This window comes from Manihot esculenta, chromosome 15, assembly GCF_001659605.2.
Source record: "Manihot esculenta cultivar AM560-2 chromosome 15, M.esculenta_v8, whole genome shotgun sequence".
NCBI classification, from domain to species: domain Eukaryota; kingdom Viridiplantae; phylum Streptophyta; class Magnoliopsida; order Malpighiales; family Euphorbiaceae; genus Manihot; species Manihot esculenta.
Genome location: NC_035175.2, coordinates 9,365,010 through 9,385,893, shown reverse-complemented (window position 1 = coordinate 9,385,893; position 20,884 = coordinate 9,365,010). Strand labels below are relative to the sequence as shown.

General features: G+C 33.8%; 3 protein-coding genes across 8 annotated transcripts; 1 reads left to right on the top strand and 2 right to left on the bottom strand.

The window, feature by feature from the left end:
- Positions 1 to 321: 321 nt before the first annotated feature.
- Positions 322 to 4,383, bottom strand: LOC110602424 (GEM-like protein 4). Of its 3 annotated transcripts, XM_021739943.2 has the most exons (6): positions 3,333 to 4,383; positions 1,524 to 1,553; positions 1,246 to 1,455; positions 1,083 to 1,166; positions 712 to 989; positions 322 to 609 (listed from the first exon to the last, which is right to left on the bottom strand). In XM_021739943.2, the coding sequence occupies exons 2-6, from the start codon at positions 1,540 to 1,542 to the stop codon at positions 421 to 423; spliced, it is 780 nt and encodes a 259-aa protein (XP_021595635.1). In that variant the 5' UTR covers positions 1,543 to 1,553; positions 3,333 to 4,383; the 3' UTR covers positions 322 to 420. The 3 variants fall into 3 exon arrangements, with proteins under 3 accessions (XP_021595635.1, XP_021595636.1, XP_021595637.1); XM_021739944.2 differs by lacking the exon at positions 1,524 to 1,553 and having other exon boundaries at positions 1,246 to 1,477; XM_021739945.1 differs by lacking the exon at positions 3,333 to 4,383 and having other exon boundaries at positions 1,246 to 1,450.
- A 1,003-nt stretch (positions 4,384 to 5,386) lies between these two features.
- On the bottom strand, positions 5,387 to 13,283 carry LOC110602422 (CTD small phosphatase-like protein 2). 4 transcript variants are annotated; one of them, XM_021739939.2, is made up of 7 exons: positions 13,126 to 13,283; positions 10,902 to 11,167; positions 10,380 to 10,519; positions 9,644 to 9,743; positions 7,862 to 8,398; positions 6,566 to 6,903; positions 5,387 to 5,895 (listed from the first exon to the last, which is right to left on the bottom strand). In XM_021739939.2, exons 2-7 carry the CDS (start codon positions 11,074 to 11,076, stop codon positions 5,737 to 5,739), a joined length of 1,449 nt encoding a protein of 482 aa, XP_021595631.1. In that variant the 5' UTR covers positions 11,077 to 11,167; positions 13,126 to 13,283; the 3' UTR covers positions 5,387 to 5,736. The 4 variants fall into 4 exon arrangements, with proteins under 4 accessions (XP_021595631.1, XP_021595633.1, XP_021595632.1 ...); XM_021739941.2 differs by having other exon boundaries at positions 7,862 to 8,395; XM_021739940.2 differs by lacking the exon at positions 13,126 to 13,283 and adding an exon at positions 12,957 to 13,092.
- A 1,984-nt stretch (positions 13,284 to 15,267) lies between these two features.
- On the top strand, positions 15,268 to 20,787 carry LOC110601686 (phytochrome E). Its single transcript, XM_021738916.2, has 4 exons — positions 15,268 to 17,828; positions 18,614 to 19,421; positions 19,883 to 20,176; positions 20,268 to 20,787. Exons 1-4 carry the CDS (start codon positions 15,788 to 15,790, stop codon positions 20,506 to 20,508), a joined length of 3,384 nt encoding a protein of 1,127 aa, XP_021594608.1. The 5' UTR covers positions 15,268 to 15,787; the 3' UTR covers positions 20,509 to 20,787.
- Positions 20,788 to 20,884: the final 97 nt, after the last annotated feature.

Below are 20,884 nucleotides of genomic sequence, written 5' to 3'. Positions count from 1 at the left end.
TTTTAAAATCCTCCCTCCGAAAAAGGTTTTTTTAATTATTTATATATATATTAAGAAAAAAAAATAGTTAACATTCTTGAAGTATCGCTTAATTTTCATTTATTTTTTTTTTAAATCCTTCCAACCTTTAGACTTTTGGACTATACTCTAGTGAGTTTTCAGCTTATAAACGTTACTTTTGTGTGTGCATACATTTTCATTTTGTTTATTCTTATTACCAAAACATATGAATCCTTTCTGCAATCTTCTAATTAAATTCAGTTTTTTTTTTTCTCTATTTTCTGCTGATAAACTATTTCCTGGATTTTAACGCAATGAGAATGGAAAAAATTAACAGTTCTGGACAAAATTTTTATACACTAATGTTGTGCCTCCTGACAGAATAGGATGCAATTGAGGAAAGTTTATTAGTGTTTTAAACTAATCATCAGTGTTCAGGGAGACTGCCAGTGCCTGCTGAAGACATTTCAAAGTCTTCTGATAATTAAAGAAACCCATAAACCAGAAATCAAACCCATCCACAGTAGCTATTTCCATGTATTTTTGGGATGGTTTCTTCACGTTCTCACTTCTGTCAACTCTTTTAACCTTTGCAAGTGGGATCAAAACCTGCAGCAAATGAAGTATAGATATTTAGTATTTGCAATTGTTGTATGCAAACAGAGAGAGAGAGTGTTGATTTTTCTTTTTTATATATGCTTTTTGAGTTACCTTGTAATGGATTCTGACTGATTTTCCACTTGCAGAAGAGAACTTGATTGATCTCTCACTGCAGAACGCGACCTTGTAAGTGGAGATAAACAAGAGGCCTGCAATGGGACCTGCTGTAGTTGACAGGTAACATTGAGAAACCTTTTGCAGTTTCTCTTCTTCTTCTTCAACTCTAAACAACAGCCTGAAAATTTTCTCCACTCCACCAACTTGGAGAATTTTAGCTCCTAAACTAAACTTCCCTTTCACAGTTTCACTGATATTAGCCCCCAATCTAACTGCACAGTTTCAAAGCAATCGAAGTTACAATCTAAACATATCATTAAATTATGATATCTCTCAATATATGTGAGAGAAAAATTGATAGTTACCATGCTCTCGAACACCTTCTGCAAAACTGTCAGCTTTCTTCCCTAATTTGCTCATCATTCTCTTAAACACTGAATCCACTTTACCTGGGACATGAAGAACAAGCCATTAGTTCCCATAATGTGCAGGAAGTAATTAAAAAGGAGACAGTAAGTGAGCTCTTACTTTGCTTGAATGTGGAACAAACATTTGAAGAAGAAAGATGGCACTGGTTTGCAGGGTTAGGTAAATATCCTCTTACTGGCCTTCCAAGTCTGCATGATTCTGAACTATTGATTGGGACTCCAGTAACAAGATTCTGAAATGGGTTCCTCATTTTCAATGAGTGGCGATGGAACTTTTCCACTTCAGAGAAGAAGGCCTGCTTTGCCTGATCTGCCATCTCAATTCTGTGAATCTATTTATAGGGAAAAAAGAATAAATATGGTAAGTGGGTATGTTACCTTTTATGGTAAGAGTCATTTAAGGCATCCCTACAATAAAGGCACAGACAAAAACTTGTTATTGACATTTAAAGATAAGAAAAATGCGAAGATTGAAATCTTTGGTTGCTTTAAAAAAGTTGGAACACTTAAGGTTAAGTCTCCATACCAGGCTAATAGTTTAATAATACAGTAGACCTCATAGTTTTTTTATAAGAAATTTAATCCTTGTTTACTCCTTCCTCTTTTAAAAATTTGCCAATTACCAAATTAGTGAAAATATTGAATCCATAATCTCCAAATCACAAAAATATTGTTTTTCGCATCCGGAGTAGCTGGAACACATTTCAGTCATGCAATATTATAACAAAAAAACTGTGGCAGTGTAGGATTGATACTTTTTAGTTGGCACTTTAGCTTTGTGATGCAAAGATAAGCAAAAAAGAATGAAGAAAAGCTAAGTTCAAAACAAATGCATTTCTTACATAAGCCAAACCATTGGAGATTTTGTTCTGTGACATACAGACTTGGCTAAGAAATCTCTTACCTCTCTCTTCTTTATTATTGCATAAAGAGAAAGACTTTGTAAAAGGGTCACGGATGCACAACTGGTCAAATAAAAGATAGCAATCAGTGATTGGCTGATTGCCCACAAATCCAACTGCTCATGTGATCATCTTGATAAGTAAATACAATCTTTTTAGCATTGCTTCTGATCTTTAGGGTTCTTTATGCTAATGTGGGCGATTGGCTAGCACAGCACAAGACTATTCATGAATAATCCTTTAAAAAAAGCAGAAATGGATGAAATTTAATATATGTTCTGTTTATTTTGAACTATATAAACCCATTATGCCGTTCCTTTTGGGGAATTTCTTGGGAGCTCAATGCCGTTGCCACCCACTCATTAACGGGTCCGGCGCTGAAATTAGAAAAGAGATGTCGGCGTCGTTTCATCTGAAGTAGCGGCTGTAGAAGCGTCGTTTTATTGGAAAGTTAGACCGAGCTTTAAGGGCTTAGCCTCAAGTTTGTCACATTTTCATTGAACTTGAGCTTTACATATTCAGCTAATTTATCAATTTTATAAATTTTTTAATTCACATTTTAATTGGTTTATTAGGTTTATGAGATCAATTTCAGATTACTTCAAATTACTAAAAATATTATAATTCGTATTAATTATTACCCTTCATTTAACGATGAGTTTAGTAAATTATAATAACAACACTATTAGTCAAAATTAATAAATATAAATTACTCATATTTCCATTGACTGCTCCAAACCAAAAAGCCAAAAATGGCAGAAAATTACAATCAATTTGCAAAGTTAAAGGATTTCATGACTGTCAAAAGAGAAAATGAGATAAAGCTGTAAGAAATGATCCATAGGCAAGTAAAACTCTTCAGAATACCAAATGCATCAGCCTTGAATCAACAAACTAACACAACATTAAAAAGAGAGAAAAAAAAAAGGACAAACTTGTGTAAGGATTCAAATTGAACAATTTGGTACAACTATGTGGAACTGAACTAACACTGTGTTTTCAAGGATCAGTAAATCATGTTTTACACTTAATGTTAGGATGATCATAGAAGCAATACCTTGCTCCATTTTCTTATAAACTACATAAGCATTTCGCATTCAAGACATGATAGCGGACAGCCCAGTAAAAGGATACAAAGGAAAATAAATTGATCAATATCTTAATATCTCCAGCTGGGGCTTTGGTAAAACAAGGTGAAAGAACTGTCAGGACACTCCATGTTCTAACAAATTGCTATGATCTACAAGTTAAAGGATAAGCGAAGCAACAAAACTCAACAACGTACCTACATTTTGCCATTAGCAGATAATATAGGGTGTTCCTCATACGACCTGCAGATAAGGCATGCAAAATTATGAAACCGAAAATTTGTAATATTCAGCACACGTTATCACAGGCTGATGGGTATGTATGCAGCAAACACCACATCACTTTCGCAATTCCATCTGATAGATGGGCATCCGCTCTTCATAGTATTCTTAGTGGCCTTGGAAGGGACTTGAGACAACCCTGAATCCTGGGATCTCCCTCATTCAGATAAAATGATCCTATGACTTCAAACTTATAAGCAAGCATGAACTCCCAATCTGTTTGCTCTGAGGATATAGGAACCTAAATAAAATTAACATGGCGTACGTCCTCTAGCAAGAGGCATTTTTATGAGGATTCCCAGTTGTAGGCCAAATATGCATCACAGGAACCACACTACATTAAGCGTTTCTAAGTGAATAGAGAATCTTAACTTTCTCCAAATTTAATGAATCCAGAACTTAGTGGTAATAGATAACATTGTTTTTGCATGCTCTAAAATTCCCATCCAAGGACAATCCTTTTCTAGTTATGACATCATTTATTCTAGAGGATATTCTGAATAAAAGGCATCTTAAAAAAAAAAAAAAAGACGATAACTCTGGTAGCAATAGTAGTGTATGATAGCTTAAGCATCAAAATGTATTATAGAAACACATGCCATAAAAAAGAAGCATGTCATAAGCTAACATCAATACAACTAAAGATAGAAGCGCGTGAAAAGCCCACATGAATATTGACAGTTATGGAAAGAAGATTTGCAAGATCATCAAGGTTCTAACTAGGTGCTAGAAAAATCTACATGCCAGTGAAAAGAGACATTACAGTATTATAAACCAGGATGGCAACCTCTCAAGGGAATGGAAATTCAAAAGATAGTAGATCATGAAAAAGAAAAAAAAAATGATAAAAGATGGGGGAAAAAAACTACAACAACAAATAAAGAAACAACGCAAAATAGGACCAATAATAAAGAGAATAAAGCATCATGAACTCAAAAAAGTAAACAAAGTTGAATTAGCTCACAGATCCAGAAACATAACAGAAAAAATAACTAAGGTTAGGAAAGCACATGTAAACCTTGAGACTCTTATCTGTGTAGAGAACACTGAAGAGTTCAGATTGCAGAATCGATGCACACATGCTTCCTAAATTTAAAGTTTCTCCAGTCCCTATTCTTGTAATTATGTTACCTCTTAAGTAAATTATTAAATACTAGTACAGTATTTATGCCATGCATTCCCTAGAGAGCAGGGAAAGACAAATGCGAGATTCTCAATTTCAATGGAAATACTTGAGATTTTTTGCTATACTTTTTCCCTTCCAAATTTGTGGAAGTCTGCAATTCAACTTGCCGCTCTCTTTTTCAACTGAAGAACTTTTTAGAGAATATACGTTGTTAATTTTCCTTAGCCTAATTGAACAAGAATCTCAATAAAAAATTTGATACCAATTCCACACACGCCTATTACTTAAATATGAGGTACTTACTTTTACTGGTTGTATTTGGTATGAAGGAGATTATAAATCAATATCGTTACGTTACTGTATTTCATGCATGTTCAATTTATGCTTTTTATATATGTTAATTCTTATATAGATCATGTAGTCCAACAAGCTTTTTAGAAGTTTTTAACTTCCATGGTGTTCAATGCTAAAATGGTATTTTATGCATTTGAAATCAGATTAATAACTACCAGACTATTTTGTCATATAACAACAAATATTTCATCCAGACTTTCTCAAGTAAACATCAAACAAACTTCTCTAAATATTCAAAAACTTTCCTGTATCAAGCACCATACATCTTGGCACAAATGTTCAGACAGTATTAAATTATTAGTCAAAAGTGTCTGCTTTCCAGGCACACTTGGTGTAAATAATGAAAAAGCACCAAGAATTATTTCCAGAAGTTTCACAACCAAAAGTTTTATTTCTCAGTACTATCCTACATGGACTCTAAATGTTTCCATGGGAAGAAAAGGGACAAGGATGATAAAGAAGCGATGAAGATCATAATTGCAAGGGCACTGACTAAAAGAGCTTGCACACTATATTTTACAAGATAATAATTCATATACACCCCCTTATGAATTCCATTGCAACTTCAACTGTACAATAAGATGGAACATTCTCTACAACTACCTTCTCGAAAAATTAGAAAGATCTCCCAGGAAGTTGTCATCTAAAATGAGGAGTGAGGGAACAAACATCATGAGTTGACTCAACAATAAGACAGCTAGTTTATTGTATAGCTAATTTATACCAAAAACCCTAAGAGAAAAAGAGGATAGACCATCTAAATTAGAGACAAATTTGCTTTAAAAAAATAAATTGGAGAGACGAGGAGCTATATTCAAGTAATAAGGAAAGAAGGACTCTTATTCCTTGTTACCAAATCTGTTTGCAATGATAGGGCGGACATCATCAGCATCAACCAGGGTCTCTAAGAATGGAAGTAATGAAATTAGTGCACAATCTGATGGATCACTAAACCAACTCTTAATAGGAATTCCATTATTTACTTGCAACCTGAAAACCTGAAACCATAAGAAGAAAACAAGCTTACATATCAGGAAAGAATCTAATCAAGCATTTTTTCAGGCCATTTGTATCCTACCAATTTTTGACCCACCATTTTTTCCCCTAGTCTGGGACAGGGGATTTAACTTGATAGTTTCCTTTCAATTTACCACTAAGCAATAGAAGATCTTATTTTTATCTCTTTTCCTTTAGGAGGTTAGTGCTTCTGATCCTAACATAGAGTTTTGAGCATAGAACTGTTATTACAAGCTTGATATGGCTTACATTCTAGCTACAGGTACTTCCAAAAGACACTTTTTTTTTAAGATTGTAAAACACACAGCACTGTTTCTGATATTTGATCTAAATGACAAACACTGCAATAATGGGCTCTTGGCAATACAGAAATAAGATCTGCAACAGTAAACCAATAGCCCCCTTACCATTCAAAATTCAGCTTGAAAAATCCTTAAATTTATTGCTAAAAGTAAGTAAAGTTAAAATAATTTAAGATCTAAATTTGCAGCCCAACTTAATTTGATTTCATGAACTTGTTTATCTAGGCAGAAGGATAGCCAAGCATGATAAGCACTTGGCTCTAACAAAAGCCTTAAAACAAGTTAAAAAGGGTTGACAAAGAAGAGAAGTATAAAGCAAAATATCAAGGCAAATGGACAAAGGAGATACCTGTGGGGAATTATCAATAATGGCAACTTTTGCAAGATCAACACCTAAAACTGTCAAATCTTTTGTGTAACTTCCATCTGTGAAAATGCAAGACTCTCGGTAAACCCGCTGAGATATAAGCTTTTTATCTGGATCCAGTATGTCCAAAAGCTGTGCTGCATAAATGCTTTGGCTAGCTGTAAAGATAACAACTTCAAACATCTCTGCGACTCTCTCCAAGAATGTGTGGAGGAAAGGCCTCTGTTTTACATATACAGTGTGCTCATTCATGTTGAAAAACACAGTAAAGGTGAAGTCAGCATCATCACAAGGTTCCAATGTAGAGTGGACGAGAGTTTCTGGACATTAAAAAAATTATCTTCAATAAACCCTCATATTATACTTGCATACAATCTCTTCAGACAATACAAGAAAAGGAAATTCGCTAAAACGCATACATCTATCCATAAGAGCGGAAAGCAGTTATTGCTCTCCCTCAAAGCCTCCTACTCTCTCCAAACTAACCAAAAAATCGTGAGAAAGACCAACTCAAGAATCTCTTTTCTGCAAATGAAAGTAAAACATAACAAGCCAGCATCTCATCACGGATTGATCATCTTATAATCCGGGACATTCCCACAACTGAGAAAAATAAAACCTACACCAATACTGTGCTATAAATCCTCTCAGGAAATTCCAAAAACCATGATTGGGAGTGTCAGGAACATTTCAGAATTTCCTGACTACCTGAAATTGTTCTCTGACACCTTGCCTTGAGAAATCTTGATTCAGAATATTCTTAATAAAATCCATTTCCTGACAATGGTAATCTAACATGCAGCTCACTAATTGTAAACCTTGTTGGGACAATATTATTTTGATAATCAATAAAACCTAAAAGAAGATTTTCCAAACCTGAAATCACAAGCTTTTAGCTTCTTTCAGTCTCACAATCCTACTGTTTGCAACAAAAGTAAAGCTATAGATATATTTTGATTCATAAACATTGACACATAAATAATATGATCCTGCAACCTTCAGATGATAATACCCTCATTACCAGGTTAGCAGGGTGCTTAGTGAGTGTATACAATGTTAAAAATTAAAATTTTAAGTTGAATAATTAATATGGAAAACATTTATTTCATGTCTATAACTTCATGATGAATTCAAATCTGCTAACCAATTCACTGCTTTCCATTCAATGATGATTACTGAAACTTCGAAATAGTCAGTAGAGACATTTAACAGAAACAAGTAATACCATGATGAACAGTGAACTAGTATACCCTTTTAAGAAAATCAACTCATTCTTACCATCCAAATCAAGAACCAGGGTTGTAGACTTCTTTCTCCAAGACTCCTTTGTAGATAAAGTAGGGCGAAAATTTGACTCCACATCAGATAGTTCAGGCAAATTTTTTATAAAGAACTGCGGATCAAAGTCTTCTATTTGATCTGAGTCAGTGTTAAGATCAGATTCTTGGTTGCATGATCGTATCTGATTAATTGCTAGGTACAAGCTAGCATTATCTTGATCTATTGTGCGTTCTTCACAAGATATTGTATCAGTGGAATCGCTGACTTTGGCAGTGTCTTCAAGAAAAGGTAGCATCACACATTCCTCAGCCACGTCAAACAAGATACTAGGCTCAGCACATTTATAATCAGGAAAAGGATTAGTCTCAAGAATATCATCATCAACTCTGTTACCATCAAATGGTAAGCCAGCAATAATCATGTCAGAAATAAAGAAATCTGAGACATTGCACGTTTGATTGTCGCATGAGCTTCTGTTATCATCACTGTCGTCAGCACCCACACTTGGCACATTCAGATCTTTGTTGCTGCCTACTGAAAAGTTACAAGAAATATGATCACTTATAAGCAAACAAAAGTAGCACTAAATTACCTCTAGTGCAAAATTATTTAAATTTGAATTTTGAATTTTTCATTTTCATTTAATAAAAAATAATTATTGTTTCAGCAACTAAATATTAGTATTGACTTCAGGAAACTGAAACTCTCAAATGCAAATTACATAGATTTTGGCAAGTTACATACCAAGGAAGAAGAGAAATCAAATTAGGTTGAATGAAATAAATGCTATTCAATCTGCTCAAAGGACCTTGATTCCAAAGCCCTTCGGAATCTATTTAGAACCGATAAGACAATCAAAGGGGAAAGGAACAAAATTGTCAAATGCTTACTAATTATCAATTGTCAACTATAATCATAATAAGCTCTCTATTAAAATACCCAAATTACATGGGTATTGATTAACTAATAAAAGGTTTTCATTAACTAATAACTAGTGTTACTGGTATTAGGATAGAAAACCCAAAATAAGAAAACAATTAAACCAATAATGACCAGGAAAATACTTAACCTAATAGAACTTTTTAATTATTTCTAAACAATAATAGATTCATAGTTGGTAAAGCTACTCTATTTGTGTCCTCAGATCACGGGTTCAAGCCATAGATACAGCCTCTCTGTAAAGCAGAGGTAAAGCCACGTAAATCAATCTTCCTCAGACCGCACAGGTGAGGGGATGCTTCATGCTCTGGGTCACCTTTTAATAGAAATCTAAACTTCCTGATAGGAATTGTACTAGAAAATCTGAAGTAAAGATCTTAATTTACAATGAAAATTTAAATCGAAATAATTTCCAAATTTAGCTTTCCTCGACTGCATTAGAATCCCTGATAGGATCTAGAAACCCCCTTAGATAAATATTATTCTCTTTCAACACTTATGATTTTTTACTTACCATAATTAGTTGCATATTCAAACCAATGAGCATTCATGAAAAATCAAGATTTTTACAACATTTGTGATGCCGTAAATAACAAATAAATCATAAAGGAATTATTTGAGCATAAATAGAAAAATGAATCAGGAATCTATATAGATATGGTTTTCTTTCAGCGTCGTTTGCATGAACCACCAAAAAGTAGTTCTAGTTATTCTATGTTGTGAAAAGAACGAAGATTTCTTCGAGAAGAAAGAAATCTATTTTTTTCACTCAAGATATGCTTCTGTGAACAACACTGGATCCGTGCCAGTACTTATTATTAACACAAGTAGAAAGCATACCTGCATCATCATCTTTATTTGGCACATTATGAATTTCAACAGGCTCCAAAGCAGGAGAAAAAATGGTTTCCAAGTTCGATGTACAATTAAGGGCTGATTCCTGCAATTTAATGAAAAATATTTGGTAAGCTACAGCTGAAATGAATTATATGACAGTACTCCACAGAGGGAAAAAAAATATCATAACAAGGAGTTCACCAGAAAGGACAAGAGCATGCATCCCAGTTTCGCATGCAATTTTTATTGTTGTCATCCAATAGTTTAAAAATATTTATACACACACACATATACACATATATATTAAAAATTGATGTCTTAGATAAAACAAGTTGCTTCAAAAAGTAGTTTTCACTAATCAACTTTCTTTTGAGTACACAATTTATTATTCTCGAACAACAAAAACTTATTTTTCATCATTAAACTATTTAATCATTATCCCAAGTGAAGAAACAAAAACTTATTTTACAAACCGACAATTACACAAATCATCATTAAACTATTTAATCATTATCCCAAGTGAAGATGGCACATCACATTTTCATTCTACATCAGTTATAGGTAATTTTTCAATTACCTTAAAATAAAAAAAAAAATTAAAAAAAAAAACTACGAAGGTATAAAACACACTCTACCCAGTAATAACACGGTAATGTTTTTTTCTATTTTCTCCAGTAAATCTAAAAAATAAAGAAACAAGACAGTAGCAGCAATATTTTAGTTTTCAAGTAAACCTTACCATTCTTCCCATGGTGCCTGAATCTGCAAAAGTTGTTGAATGCTTCTGAAACTGAGAATTTGTTTCATCCAAAAATTCTTGCCGGTCAATGGCTTCATCCAACTCAATATCTGGGGTGTATATATCTATCCTTGATTGAACTAAAAAGAAACATCAGCAGTTCCATTATATTACACAAATTACCACAACAATGAATATGCAGTAACAAAATACAAACCTATAAAACAAAATAGCTCATAATTTATGTTTCCATACTTATAACAACAACTATCTCCATGTGACATCTTGCGTACACAATAAAATAGAAAATATATAAAACTATGCATTTGATTTTATAAAATTTGGAAACTTATGGTCTTTTCTCCAAAAATAAACAGCATTTAGCAAGGAAAACACTTGGAATATGATTAGGACTTGGGTAGGATGTGAAAATAAAATTTGAAAGCAAGTTATAGAAACACCATTTTCACATCAGTTGACATAGGTATACCAGTATTCTGCAAGTGAAGTTTAGTTTCTTACCATAGCTATTCTGACATTTCTGAATATAAGCATCACATTCTGCTGTTTGACGAGAAACAGCAACATGAGAACCTGATTTTTTGGATATCATACTAGACTTTTGGCACACACTCAGACAACTTTTTTCTCCTGAAGAATCCATGTTTAGTTTGGTCTTCATTTTTAATGATGGCATTTGATCTGTTCTTATGATATGTACCACAATCTTGACTTGCGAACATCAGTGGCAAACAAAAACTCTCTGAACAATCAAGCACCAGCCGAGACTGTTGTCACAAAATAAGAAATGAACATATCAGAATATATACATATATCGTGTAAGAACCATATGAAAATATTGATAGAATTTAAAGCCTTAGAGAACTTCCCTAAGCTGAAAAAAAAAGCTGTTTCCAACTCAATGCATTAAAATAACAAAGAGTTTTATGGCCTCGTGTATCATTCATTCTACCCATGTTGTAATTGCATAATAATTGTCAAATCGAGATTCGAATCAAGAATCGAATCGTAAGATTAGCATCAAGAATTGAATAGTAAGATTCGCATCAAGAATCGAATAGTAGATTCGCTAAGACTTCCAAAAATCAATTAAAAATAATCTATATTCTAAAAATAAGTAAAAAAAAAATATCATAATGATATATTTTCATAAATATAGAATTATTAGTTATCTAATCAGAAATATAATATTCTTCATAATAGAATAATATGTATGAATTATGGTATATATTTTTTTTATTATAAATTATAAACTTTGGAATTGTCGACAATAGTTATCATTATATATATACCGAAATTCTCATTTAAATTTGATCAAATAATTAAATAGTAAAAAAGATAGCTTATTAGAATATTATAAATATAAACTGTCATAAATTAACAACTATAATTAGTTAAGTAACTTAATTGAAAAGAAAAAAAAAAAAAAGAAAAAGACAAGAAGGAGAGGGAAAAGAATGATTGGTGGAAGAAAAACACATAAGGGAAGGTTTTATATAAATTTTTTTATAGCAAAAATGAATAAAATCTTAAATTTTGAAAATATAAGCGCTAATAAACTCTTTTAAATAATTAACTGTATCGGTGAAAAATTCTTTGATTCACCTTATTCACTATCAGTTTTTTTTATTTAGTCACAATTTATATACCCTGTAGATTTGAAACGCTAGGACGTAGATTCAAATCAAAAATCGTAAAATTTAAATCAAGAATAGTAAGATTCAGGTACATTTAAAATTCACACCATAAATTTGAATCAATTTATTAGAAAATAGAATCAAATCATAAAATTCTGGCAACAGTTGCATTACTTAACAAAAGTTTTCACCCTTCTAAAAAGAAAAATAAAAGTTATAATAGAAAATAAGCTTTTAGGCTGCACTTAAATTTGTGCTAACTTAAAAGTAAATACAAGTAAAAGCAAAGCAAGTCAAACTTTTTAATCCTTAAATCCAAGCAGTTAACTGTCTTGTAAAGATCGTTCTTTATGGACTTGCAATAATGGCCAAAACAAAGTACAGAATAACAAATAGGTTATGCATAGTACGTAAGGTACTATGCTTCTTTTCAGGAAACCACATCATGGTTGCTACACCAAAATAGGAAATGAATTTCTTCCATTTTGCACAAGAACCAAACAGAATGATACTTGGTTTAATTGTTTGGATATTAATTTGTATCAGAAGTAAGCTAAAAAATATAGAGGTTTATCTCTTAGGCTGTATGAAATCAATTCAAGCATAGAAATCTCAATTACAGGAGAGAGAGTGAGATGGGAAGTCCCTACGTCACTAAAAGTCACAAAATTTGAAACTCATATCATGAACCGCCATAACTCTTCGAGCAAAATCATAGAAATGAAAGTCAACCAAGCTTTGAACCCAGATAAACCTTATCAAAATTCAGCAAAGACACCCCAATTTCACATAAAACCAGCAAACCAAAACCAAAAAAACCCACCAAACCATAATCGAAGCCATTCGCAATTACAAAAACCCTAGCTTCACCCAGCTCAAACAACGACAGTTATACAGTTGAACTATCACCAATCATTACCGTTAAACTAGAAGCACCAAAACAGGAAAGAGGAGATCAACAACTACAGGAACAGTACTTGAAGAAAAAAAAATCATCTGGTAAAGTTAAAAATGGAAAAAAAAATAAAAATGAATATTCATTTTCAAAGGCCGAAGAAACTACTTGTATACAGACATGGAAATAATACCTGTGAAGGTAAAACTGAGAGTCTTTCTCTCTCTAGAAGTTGTGTGCTTTCTCTCTCTTGAGCTGTATTATAAAACAAAGGGAAAGACTTTGGTTTTTTGTTTCTCTCTCTTAACTTCCACGAACGGTCAAGACACATGCGATGTCGGCTTTCAGAGGGAGAGTGTGGACGGCTGAGATTTAATACTCCTGGACCCAGTAGAAATGCCCCACGTGGATATGTTACCAGCTCAGCCTGACGAGTTGACACGTGCTCTTTGATGGAAAGAAAGCTTCTCTTGGAGGGAATGGTGGAGACAATAATTTTTATCAACACTCTCGTAATATGGCGCGTGAAATGCAATGTTTGACTTTTCCTACTGTGTGAACCATTATTAGTTTTTTTTTTTTTTAAATGTAAACAAGAGCTCAAGAGATTAAAATATAAAAACTTTTTTATTTATTTAGATTTATTTATTATCATATTAAATTTATACATGTAAATTATTATTTGTTTGATATATATTAATTTAAATTTAAATATAAATTCAATATAATTTTAGATAATATATTTTTTTAAAATAAAAATATAAATTTTATTAAAATTTAAAAAACATCAACTCAAAAATATAATAAAAAAAAATCCCAATTAGATTCGGAATAGTATGATTAATTTGAGCAAGTATATGAGTTATACTATTAGCATATTTATGAATAAAATTAATAAAAATAAAAATTATATTTGAAATAAGAGACTTACGATAAAAAATAATACTATTAAATGATGATAAATTCTGATAATTGATATCAGTTATATCTCGAATTAAAAATTAAATGTCTAATTCCACAATATTTGAGGACCGATCACTATCCTTAAACCAACTTAAAAATTTTTTAAAAATCATAATCTCAGTCATAGAAATATCAAAATTATCAAAAATTCATTGTAGGCATGCTGCAATAAACTCATCATTTCATTCTTTAAAATACAATTTATTTCCATAGCCTAATATAAAAATAATGCATTATCAACATTTAACTTAAAATTTTCAATAAAATAAATATAAAAATTTATACTCTTGAATTAGGTCATTAATATAATGACTTATTAACTTAAAAAATTAATATAAAATTTAAAAAATCAATTTTCTAAATATCAAATTATAATAGTAAATTTATTTTTTTGATATATTATTACATAATTTTTTATATCGTCAATATAAAATATGTAATAATAGTTGTATTTAATAAAGTTAAAAAAATGCAATATTACATTTTAAAAGAAAAATAGAGAGGGTAATTTTTGTTTTTTTATGGGGAAGTAATTATTTGTGCTTAATTAGGAGTTGAGTGTGTAATTATATTTGATTGAGAGTGGATGTAGAAGCAAGCAAGCAAGCAGACATCATAAAAAAGAGACATAATTTTAGGCAAAGGCAATACTTAGTTTTGACTAAATATTATCCAATAGACAATTATTGGTCAGGACCATCTTAGTTACCTACTTTTTGACTAATTTATTGGATACAATTTACAAAATTAGAGTATTAAATTTTTTAATATAAGACTCTATTCTGAATAAATTTAGTTGATCACTTTATCATTTTCTGATTTTTCAATTAAGTAATTCAAGCTATGGCTTAGATAATCCAAATCAAGGGAATGGCTCAGGATAGATTACAAAATCCTAATCAGCCATAGGATCAAGTTTATTTATTTATTGAAACTAGGCTCAGGATAAAATTATGTGGTAAATAAATTGTTACTACTTTTGAAAATTTTGAACCAAATTCACTCTTTCAATGTTGATGTATTAGATTCTAATTCTAAAGGGACAACAAATCCCCAGACAAAATTTTAGAAAAATAAATTTATTTTATGTGGACCAAAACAAATCACATAAAGTTAATGGGTCCACCCCAAGATAATAAATATACAATCAAGTCCATGGTTTAAAAAAAAAAATCAAGTGCATTATTTTTTTTTTATTAAAATCGAAAGACAAAACATTATTTTATAAATTTTAAAAGTATTTCACAATTGAAACTCGAAGACAGGATAAATAACACGTAGCATTTCATCTTAGCCGTTGGATTAGCCTCCAGCAATCTTGTCTCGGGTTTGATGAGCAAATTGAAAATGTCTGCCTCTGCCACCTCCTTTCATCTCCCGAGTCTCAATTTTCTGGAGAACTCTGTTGGGTTTTGATGGATACAAAACTGAGAAATCAAACGGTTCCATTTTCATCTGCTTCAAATTAGTATTATGATACAATTTTGAGAGTTTAAATTGTCAAAAATTTCCCCCTTTCTTTTCAGCATATTGGGTTCCTTGCTGTCCCTTGTATTTTTGTAGTCCAAGAAGATAACCAAGTGGGGACTCACACTGACAAGCATTTGCATGGACCCAATGGAAACATGAGATGGATAGTAACAGAGCACAAGCTGAGGAAATCTTGATTAGAAGCCACTAAACCGGTAAGTTTTACCCGAGAACATGATAAAGAATCCCACTGAAATATGAAAGGGACTTGTGAAAGCCAGTATCTTCATCATCATCGAAAGCCGAGAACCAGCAGTAACAAGTACAATGATGATAAAGCTCCAGCTACTCCTCCACCAATATCGACAACCACATGGGCTTCTTAGAAAATCTAGTAGTCCCAACTCGGAGCTTCCTATAAGATGGGGTTGCAGGGTGGCAGAGAAGGAGGCGCAACCGCTCTGTCATCATCAGCTGCTAGCAGTATGAGACCTTTCGCCACTACAAGTAAAAGTAATGCCACCATTGCCCAGTATAATGCCGATGCTGCGCTTTTAGCTGAGTTTGAGCAATCTGGTGTCTCTGGTAAGTCATTTAACTACTCAAGATCAGTGCTTTCTGCACCAGATACTGTCCCTGAAGGGCAAATAACTACTTACCTATCCAGAATCCAAAGAGGAGGGCTAATTCAGTCCTTTGGTTGCATGATTGCAATTGAAGAACCCACTTTTAGGATCATTAGTTCCAGCGAAAATTGCTTTCAATTGTTGGGTCTGAGTTCACACAATGAACTCGAGTCCAATCAAGTAAAGAGTTTGATTGGGATCGATGCAAGATCCCTTTTTACGCCTCAATCGGGGGTTTCATTGACAAAAGCTGCTGCTTCAAGGGAAATTTCAATGTTAAACCCGATTTGGGTTCATTCTAGGACTAACCAGAAGCCGTTTTATGCTATACTGCATAGGATTGATGTGGGAATTGTAATTGATTTGGAGCCTGCAAGATCTAGTGATCCTGTTCTCTCTCTTGCTGGCGCCGTACAGTCACAGAAACTCGCTGTTCGTGCAATTTCTAGGTTGCAGTCGCTCCCTGGAGGTGATATTGGGGTGTTGTGTGATACTGTCGTAGAGGATGTTCAAACACTTACTGGCTATGACAGGGTTATGGTTTATAAGTTCCACGATGATGATCATGGAGAAGTGGTGTCAGAAATTAGGAGGTCTGATTTGGAACCTTACTTGGGTTTGCACTATCCTGCTACAGATATCCCCCAAGCAGCACGTTTCTTGTTCAAGCAGAATCGCGTGAGGATGATTTGTGATTGCCATGCCAGTCCGGTGAGGATCATCCAAAGTGAAGAATTGAAGCACCCTCTTTGTTTAGTCAATTCAACTCTTCGGTCACCCCTTGGCTGCCACACACAGTACATGGCCAATATGGGGTCCATTGCTTCATTAGCAATGGCAGTTATCATAAATTGTAATGATACAACCAAGCTTTGGGGCCTAGTTGTGTGCCATCACACTTCCCCGCGGTATGTCCCTTTCCCCCTTCGTTATGCATGTGAGTTACTCATGCAGGCTTTTGGGCTACAACTCCGTATGGAGCTTCAGTTGGCAGCACAGTTGATGGAAAAGAAGATCCTCAGGACTCAGACGTTGCTCTGTGACATGCTTCTCCGAGATGCCCCTTTTGGTATTGTCACTCAATCCCCTAGTATTATGGATCTTGTGAAATGTGATGGAGCTGCATTATGCTATGGAGGAAAATGTTGGTTGCTGGGCATAACTCCAACTGAATCACAGGTAAAAGACATTGCAGAGTGGTTGCTCACTAATCATGGAGATTCTACCGGGTTGAGTACTGATAGTTTGGCTGGTGCTGGTTATCCTGGTGCTGCATTACTCGGTGATGCTGTTTGTGGCATGGCTACTGCTAGAATCACTTCAAGAGATTTTTTGTTCTGGTTTAGGTCTCACACTGCCAAGGAAGTCAAATGGGGAGGAGCCAAGCATCATCCAGAAGATAAAGACGATGGTGAAAGAATGCACCCAAGATCATCCTTTAATGCTTTCCTGGAGGTTGTGAAGAGCAAAAGTTTGCCTTGGGAAGTTTCAGAAATTGATGCTATTCATTCTTTACAGCTAATAATGAGAGACTCGTTTCAGGATATGGAGAACAGTGGTTCCAAGGCATTGGTCTATGCTCAGCAAGAGGACATGGGGACACAGGGTGTAGGTCAATTAAGTTCAGTGGCATGTGAAATGGTTAGATTGATTGAGACAGCCTCGGTTCCAATTTTTGGGGTTGATTCAGCAGGTCTTATCAATGGATGGAATGCCAAAGTTGCAGAGTTGACTGGATTACAAACAAGTGAAGCAATGGGGAAGTCTCTGGTTCATGAAATTGTTCACGAGGACTCTTGCGGAGTTGTTGAAAGTATTTTGGGCAGAGCTTTGCAAGGTATTTCTTTTCTTATCTTAATTATTAGTAGATTCTTGAAATCATTTCGAATGCCATATCTAGCTCAATTGCATTGCTAACACTTAGCTATACAATATACTCATCATACATATGAACAAAGATATGGTTCACAATCATACTTCATGCACTATTCATCATGCTTTTTGATTTTTGTTTTTTTTAATGTGGTAACCTACACCTGAGTTCATTATCTTCTGATTGTAACTACAATAGTGCCTTTATGCTAAACTAAACGACTTTCCCTTAACAGTTCTCAATCATGCTCTCCATCTCCCCCACCCCCAACCCAAAATAACCACCACCACCACCTTTTTCTTGAGTTCAGAAGTGTATTTATCTCTTATCGTGTTTATTGTTGTCTAGATTCCCAAATCATGCCAGTGTCTGATAGTTTACCTCCATGGAACTGGCGCTTGAACGTGTTAAGGGCACAGCTAGTTGTATTACCATTTGGTGTTTTGTAAAATGGGATGGGTAAACAATTTGAACTCCTAAGGAAGGCAGAAGATGGGAACTTGTTTCATTTTTCATTTTAACTTCTTTTCCAGCTGAGATTATCATTACAATTTTAGATGTACATACTATCTAAGCTCTTCTTCAAATGTTTTCAAGTAATTTTCGGAAGCCATTGATGGGGATATCAGGGGTAATTTGATTTCATCCAGGTTTCCTGCTTATTATTTATTTTCACCTTAGAGTTTGATCTTCTCATTCTTAGCTTCTTAAAAATAGTATGGTTATAAGAACGCTTATATCTTATCCAGGTGAGGAGGACAAAAATGTTGAGTTAAAACTGAGGAAATTTGGGTTTCATCAGCAAAAGCCAGTTGTATATGTTATGGCCAATGCCTGCACAAGTAGGGACTACTCAAACAACATTGTAGGGGTATGCTTTGTGGGCCAAGACATCACATCTGAAAAACATGTTATGGATAAATTTCTCCGACTACAAGGAGATTACAAGACTATCATAGAAAGCCTTAATCCACTGGTACCACCAATATTTGCTTCAGATGAGAATGCCTGCTGTTGTGAATGGAATGCTGCTATGGAAAAGCTGACAGGTGCAACAAGACAGGAGGTGATAGGCAAAATGCTTCCTGGAGAGATCTTTGGGAGTCTTTGTCGGCTAAAAGTTCAAGATACTTTAACTAAGTTTATGATTCTGTTGTATCAAGGAATTAGTGGTCAAGATACTGAGAAGTTTCCATTCGGGTTTTTCAATAGACAAGGGAAATTTGTGGAGGTGTTCTTAACAATAAGCAAAAGGACTGGACCAAATGGGAATGTAATTGGCTCTTTCTGCTTCTTGCAGATTGTCGAGCCTAACCAGCAGCAGGCCTTTGATATACATAGACAAGAGGGCCGAGCAAACTTTCTGAAACTGAAAGAGTTGGCTTACATACGACAAGAAATGAAAAATCCTTTGAATGGTATTCGGTTTACCCACAAACTTCTCGAGGATACAGCAGTATCAGAACATCAGAAGCAATTCCTTGAAACAAGCAATGCATGTGAAAAACAGATTATGGCCATAATTGAGGATATGGATTTAGCAAGGCTAGAGGATGGGTATGTATTTTTGGTTCATGATCTACTTATTTATCAAACTGAAAAATTGGTTCATTTATTAGATTAATTTTTATAGCGCATATGATCTTGGCTTATTAACATTGACAAACAGGCTCAAAGATTTTCTCAAGCTGATCTATAAGTAGTTCACATTTCACAAGCAGCTGAGCTCATTTGAATCCTTACTCCTTTGACAGAAAAAACCACTTCCTGTACTTGTCTATAGCCCAAATGCATCTGCATAAAATGTTTTGCCCTGAATCTAATGCATGCTTATCAATGCAACAACACAGAACTACAGCAATTCTTACTTTTTGAAAGTTATCTTTCATGAAGATTCTTTTTCCAAGTGTTTTCATTGCATAGTCAATTATCGTTTCACGTAGGATACTAAGCATTTTATAACATTCTTGAACCTATGTTGTAATACTCACATGGAAAACATTTTATTCTGATGCCAGCAACATTGAGCTCAAGATGGAAGTATTTCTTTTGGGAAATGTTTTAGATGCCATTGTTAGTCAAGTCATGATTTTGCTGAGAGAAAGGAATATACAGCTTTTTCTCAAGATCCCAGATGATATCAAAACACTGTCATTGTACGGTGATCAAATTAGGCTTCAGCTGATCTTGTCAGACATCTTGCTTAGTGTTGTTCTACATGCACAATCTCCGGATGGCTGGGTAGAAATCAAGTTTTCACCTGGTCTGAAGCTGATACAAGATGGAAATGAGCTTATCCGTTTGCAGATCAGGTAACATAACCATTACAAATTCATTTTTGTTTGATTTTTTGGGAGAGTTGAGCTGATTCAGACTGTATCTCACACTCTCATATGCGTGTAGAATGACACATGGGGGTCAGGGCCTTCCACCTGCTCTCATCCAAGATATGTTTGAGGGAGGAAATCACTGGACTACACAAGAAGGCCTAGGACTGAAACTGTCTCGAAAACTGCTTAATCAGATGAATGGTCATGTCCAGTATACAAGGGAGCATGATAAATGTTACTTCCTCATTGATCTTGAACTGAAATTGAAAGGAAGATCAACGGTGGAGCAAGCAGACACAAGTAGAATGACCTGACTTTCTGCTTCAGTACCTTCTTCTCTGGTTGTTTATGTGGAGTCAAGTAGATTCTATCTTGCTCAAATGCCTATATGACTGGAAGTAGAGAATTTATAGTAATTCGCAGTGGACTTGGGTTGTAGTTGCTTTTCAGTTTTCACTCAACACATGCTCTGTTGCATTCCATTTTCAACCACCTAATTGTATATTTCTAGCTAGACACTTGCGTCCGTTGAGTGGATATTTTTATTTTTGAAAAATTATTAATAAAATATAATATATAAATTTAGAAAAAGTATTAAGAATGTGTAAAATAAAAAAAAACATATCTTTTAAATATTTGTGAAAATTCTTTTTCTTCTTTACTAAATACTTTTTATTATAACTTTTATGA